This window comes from Octodon degus, unplaced genomic scaffold (genome assembly GCF_000260255.1).
Source record: "Octodon degus isolate 3935 unplaced genomic scaffold, OctDeg1.0 scaffold00033, whole genome shotgun sequence".
NCBI lineage: Eukaryota > Metazoa > Chordata > Mammalia > Rodentia > Octodontidae > Octodon > Octodon degus.
In genome coordinates this window covers 16,060,649-16,066,241 of record NW_004524609.1, presented here as the reverse complement: position 1 = coordinate 16,066,241, position 5,593 = coordinate 16,060,649, and the positions used below count along the sequence as shown (strand labels likewise).

Sequence of the window (5,593 nt, the reverse complement as noted above, 5' to 3'; positions counted from 1 at the left end):
TTTTTTGCGGAACCGGGGATTGAACTCAGATCCTTGAGTTTGCCAGTCAAGAGCTTATCCTACTGAGCCATCTCCCCAGCCCCTGGTCCCCTTTTTTGTAGGGGGTTTCAGGCCCAGCTGTCTTTAAGCAGCCCCCAAACCTGTCCAGGGAGCACGCTTGAGGGGAGCAGGAATCCAAAAGCAGAGAGAGAGGGAAGGAGGACCTAATAGAGAGACCCTGCTCTCTGCCCTCAGGCCCCTGACCCAGGCAGGGTGTGGAAGGGAAGGGGCAGGATGGTGGCTAGGAGCCTTGACAGAAGCACCGGACAGGTAAACAACACCCACAGACTGGAGAGCCGGCCGCACAGCCTGAAGATTTCCATCTGCCCCGCTGCCGTGGTAAGGACGATCGGGGCTCCAAGGCCTTGCACACAAGCAGGGAAGGCTCTGCCCGAGGCCCTCCTCAGTGGTCCAGCTATGGCCAGCCCAAGGGTCAGACAGTGCCACGGGAAGGGTAAGCAAGAAGAGTGGCAGCAGGGGACAGTCCGTTCTGAGCAGGGGACAGTCTGTCTGAAGACCAACCTAGTGGAAGGCAGTAGGCAGCAGGAAGGGAGGCCTCATCCTAGGTGGGTGAAGTCCACAGAGAAAGTAATCAAAACCACAACGTGGAGCCAGGCTTGGTGGCACACACCTTTAACCGCAGCCCAGGAAAGTATCGAGAATGCAAGGTCAGCCTGTGCGGCATTGCAAGTTTTGAGGCTGGCCTAGGTACCTAGCGAGGCCCTGCCTGAAGGGGAAAAAAAGGAAAAGATAAAGAAAAAAAGAAGGGAGCAAGAAAAATGAAAGAAGAAAAGAAAACAGCACACAAGCCAGAAGGTAAAATGCAGTCCACAGTGAAGCACTTGCCTAGTGTAGCTGTGGCCCTGGGCTTGAACCTCCCCATCATAAAACAAACACCACGGATAGCAACTAGGCAAAAGGGCAAATGCCTTGCGCTAAGAACAAAGCTAAAGCAGCCAGGAAGGGTGGAACACACCTGAAATCCCAGCGTTCTGGGAGGCTGAGGCAGGAGGATCACAAGCTGAAGCCCAGCCCAGGCAACTCAGCATTTTTTTATTTTTATTTTTATTTTTTTGGCGGAATCAAGATTGAACTCAGGCCCTTAGCCCTTGCACTTGCCAGGCAAGCACTTATTCTACTGAGCCATCTCCCTGTCCCCGGGCAACTCAGCTTGACTCTGTCTCAAAAGAATTTTTAAAAGGCTGGGGATGTAGCTCAGTGAAAAGGCCCTGAGTTCATCTCCAGTACTACAAAAAAAAAAAAAAGCTAACTAGTAAGTGTTTTCAAAGAGAAAATGAACATTGGACTTATCACACAAGAAGTTTCCAGATTGATACACAGAGGCAGGCCAGGTGTGTACAAGGGTCAGGCAGGAGACAGCTTGAGTCAGAAAGAGGGAGGGTTACGTAAGAGGCTGCTGTCCCCATTATCACTGGAGCCAGGAGGCTCTTCTTGCCCACTTGTACCTACCATGAGCAGATCTTTGCCCTGAGATTCCAGATTGGGTACGATCTCCTCCAGACCTTTTCTGGCCCACTTGGGGAAGATTCCCTTATAATCAGGCAGCTGAGTGACTCCTGGGCAGATGTCTTCACTGGGTGTCCCCAGGGTTCCAAAGAGGCGAAAAAGCTGATCAATCTCAGAGTCACCCGGAAACAGGGCTTTGCAAGTCATCTGGGGCAGGGAAGAAGATGGGACACAGAATGAGCAGCCAGATCAGAGAGGATACCTTCAAAGGTATCTTCAAGATATCTTTCCTGGGACTGTGCAAAGAATTTTACATTTTTCCCCTTAGGTACTGAGGAATGAACCCAGGGCCTTTGCACTGTGCTACATTTCAACCCATTTTTATTTTTTAAAAAATTTTTTTTAATTTTTTATTTATTTGAGAGAGAGAGAGAGAGAGAGAGAGAGAGAGAGAGAGAGAGAGTGTGGTGTGTGTGTGTGGCCAGCTCAGCCCACCAGGGGGCGGGGCTGGCTGGCATGTGGTGCTGGGGGATTGAACCGTGGTCCCTGATGCTTTGCCAAGCTTGTTCTAAGTAGGTGCCTTAGACCACTGAGCCATCTCTCCAGCCCCTCAACCCATTTTTAAAAAATATTTTTAATTTGAGATAAGGTTTGGCTACATTGCTAAGTTGCCCAGATTGAGCTCAAACTTGGGGTCTACCTGCCTCAGCCTTTTAAGTTCTGGGGTGATAGCTGTGCACACTGGCATTTCTGTAATAAGGCTAGCTTCCCCAGCCCCAGATGCCCTTCATCCCTTCCCTAACAGAAGCCTTAGTGAGCTTCAACACCCCAGAAAGACCGTGCCAGCCTCCTGGGGACACGCCTGTCTGTCCCTTTGTCTACCATCTCTGCAAAGATGCAACCAATGCTCCAGATATCCACAGCTATTGAATAAAACTTGGTACCCAAGAGGATCTTGGGGGCATGATACCACAGTGTCACCACCTGTGGGGACAAGAAAGCAGCAGCTGCATTCAGGGTGGGAGAGTGAACAGGAACAGTCCTTTAGCTGTCCTTCTCTCCCCTCGGGACACAGCACACCTCATGGATGTAAGTGCCCAGAGGCACCCCAAAGGCTCAAGCCAGCCCAAAGTCAGCGGGCTTGATGGCTCCAAACTCATTGATGAGCAGATTCTGGGGCTTCAGGTCTTGGTGGATGACCTGGTGAGAATGGCAGAAGTTCACCCCCTGCAGGAGCTGGAAGGGGTAGCTCTGCAGAAATGAGCAGGAGGAGGGGGCTGAGCAGCAGGCGGCTGCCAGGGGTGCTCGGAGTCACATTGCCCTCCCTGTCTTCCCTCAAACTTTGACTAAGTGCAGTGGGAGCTCCGAGGCCAGGGTGGAGTCCATGTACTTTTTCAGGTCCTGGCTGAGGAACTCGAACACCAGGTACAGCTTCGTCTCACTATGCACTACATCCAGCAGCCTGATGAGGAGCCTCCAATTGGAAAGTAACTCCCTTGGTCCTGGCTGCTCCACCCTGCAGCTCACCTGACAATGTTGGGGTGTTTCAGTTCTTTGAGCAAGGAGATCTCCCTGATGGCAGTGCTGGGGACCCCCTCCATCTCCCTGCAGGAAAAGTCAGTAGAGCAATGGGCACAGACAGGCACCACTTCTGTTTTCCTCCTTCCCATATGGATGTCCTGGGTGCCAGGTGGGGACCTGCGTTCCTTGGCATATAATTCTCACCCATCATGCTCCACAGAGCAGGACCCCAGGCAAAGATTGCTTAGGGTACAGAGGTTGATTTATATACAGGGAAGGGCTGCAACTTTGTGGTCACTCCCATGCCTAGGCAGCACCTTGCAAGGTGGCTGAGTGTAAACCTAAGATGAGGAAGTGCATGGGGAGTTCAGACTGTGGTTCACCCTGGGGGTGAGAAGCATCTGCACTCACAAATCCAGCCTGATATTCTTGAGGGCCACAAGCTTCCCAGTGTCCTTGTTCTTGGCCTTATACACCACCCCATAGGTGCCTTCTCCAATTTTCTCTACTTTCTGGAACACATCCACGTTCGCAGAGCTGCCCAGGAAACAGATGGGGCCCTGGGCAGTCACGCCTCACACACAGCATCCTTGCTGCTCCATTCCAGGCTCCATATAACACCCTGCCCAGCCCCTACCCAGGCTGCCAGGCTCTCTGCCCCTCCTGCCTGCATCCCATCCTGCTGGAGAACCTGGCTCAAAGCCAGGGCTGCCCCTTGCCCAGCCCAGCCCTACCTGGCCCTAAGCCTCTTGCCCAGTGCTTGGCTATGGGGTGCAGGAGAGCCCAAGCTTATGCTAAGCTCTCACCTCAGCCCAGCTAAACTCCTGTTCTGGGGGCAGAAGACATCCCAGAAGGGCTGCCCAGTTAGGTGGACAGCACAGAGCAGAGGTCAGGGGTCAGAAAGGGCTTCTAAAACCACAGTTTTACCACAGACCTCACAGTCAAGGCCCAGGATCCAGCCTTGGCTCTGGCAACCCTCAGCCTCTTCTGAGGGCCAAACCTCAGCAGGACAGCCACCCTGAGTCCTTGGTCCCCCACCAAGCCCCTAGGTACCCAGCACCCTCCCCTCAGACTCCCAACCCAGGATTCACCACAAACACTGGGCCAGATCCAGCCTCTCTGACAGGGGGGCTGCCTGCCCTACAGCTCCCCCTTCTGGGCCCTGGCGGCACTGCACCACATGCACACAAGGTGGAGTCAGTCATAGGCCTTTATTCAGGAGGACCTTCTAGAACACTCCAAGACCTCCCAGAAGTACAGCCTCAGGGTTCTGGAGCTGAGGTGCCAGTAGCGGGGGATGGGAGGGGTGGGGGTATGTGACACCACCTCTTTAAGTTCTCATTTCAGATCCAACCCCAAATTAGAGGAAGGGGCTATATTAATCATCAGCCCCCTCTACTCTCTGGTTACAGACAAATGGTTGTCGTTCAGGGAAGAGGCCATATTCTGCAGCAGGTCAGCAGCTCTGGAGCTTCAGCCTCAGGGGCAGGAATGTGTGGGGGCGGGGGTTGGTGCTGCTGTTTCCTATTGGCTGCTATTCTCCCTCTCTTGCTGGTACAGCCTCTGCTTCAGGATGGCTTGTTCTAACTTGTACAGATTCATTCCCTCCACACAGGTCAGCACTCGGGCTTTCACCAGGGAGCCTCCATCTGAAAGACACAAACATCAGGCATCGGTGTGAGGTGGCAGACACCTGTGATCCTAGGAGGAGCACCATGAGTTCGAGAGGTCAGCCTGGGCTACATACCGAAATCCTGTCTCAAAAAAACAAAACAAAACAATGAAAGACACAAACACCACTATACTAGCCGTAACAAATCTATGGGAATGTCTGCAGCGCACTTTGTCCATACTTCTGGCGATTTCCCTGACATTTTCAGGCTTGAGTTTTAATAGCCAGCAGTAGAGGCAAGACGATGGTACATCATTGGCCATTTGTCTTCTTGGGCCTCAGAACTGTGACTCTGGACCTGCCACACACCACAGCACTTGTTTGGAACTTAGGGAGCAGCCTGAAAATTCCACTTCTCCAGGGAGGGGGCTTCAACTTCCTGTCTTTGCCACCTTCATTCTTTCGACCCCTCAGTCCCAAACGCCCAGGTTAAGGAGTCTCTTCACCAGCCTAGCTCTCCATTTGCTCCAAGGGAAGGACTTCCTTGGAGCTTGACATTGGAAACCAGGGCAAAGAGGAACCCTTATTGATTGGTTGATTGAGACACAGCTCACTATCTAGCTCAGGCTTCCCTTGAACTCACTATGTAGGCCAGGCTGGCCTTGAACTTACGGGAATCCTCCTGCCTTAGCCTTTGGAGAGCTGGGATTACAGGCATATGCCATCATACCTGGCTTTGATATTTAGAAATCCAAAGCAAATGAGCCCCAAGCAAATTTGGCTTTGTGAGGAAAGTCACCCCACACTTGATGAGGGGCTTGGTAGAGTCCTAGCAGATGGAATAATAACCTGACTTATAACAAGAACCGGGCTGGGGAGATGGCTCAGTGGAATAAGCACTTCCCTGGCAAGCACAAGGGCCTGAGTTCAATCCCTGGTTCCACCAAATAAATA

At 52.4% G+C, this 5,593-nt stretch overlaps 2 protein-coding genes across 2 annotated transcripts in view; both read right to left on the bottom strand.

Annotated features, from left to right (window-relative positions):
• Positions 1–4,470, bottom strand: part of Cdk3 (cyclin dependent kinase 3) — a 6,914-nt gene extending 2,444 nt beyond the window's left edge. Inside the window, 8 exon segments of the mRNA XM_023714128.1 lie at positions 1,510–1,713; positions 2,389–2,490; positions 2,587–2,757; positions 2,848–2,968; positions 3,034–3,111; positions 3,439–3,601; positions 4,126–4,198; positions 4,438–4,470. Of these exon segments, the coding sequence (XP_023569896.1) occupies positions 1,510–1,713; positions 2,389–2,490; positions 2,587–2,757; positions 2,848–2,968; positions 3,034–3,111; positions 3,439–3,601; positions 4,126–4,198; positions 4,438–4,470 (945 nt within the window).
• The window catches only part of Ten1 (TEN1, CST complex subunit), a 35,148-nt gene continuing 33,778 nt past the window's right edge, over positions 4,224–5,593 (bottom strand). Inside the window, exon 4 of the mRNA XM_004630207.2 lies at positions 4,224–4,676. Coding sequence (XP_004630264.2) covers positions 4,552–4,676 — 125 coding nt within the window. The 3' untranslated portion in view covers positions 4,224–4,551. The remainder of the gene's footprint in view (positions 4,677–5,593) is intronic.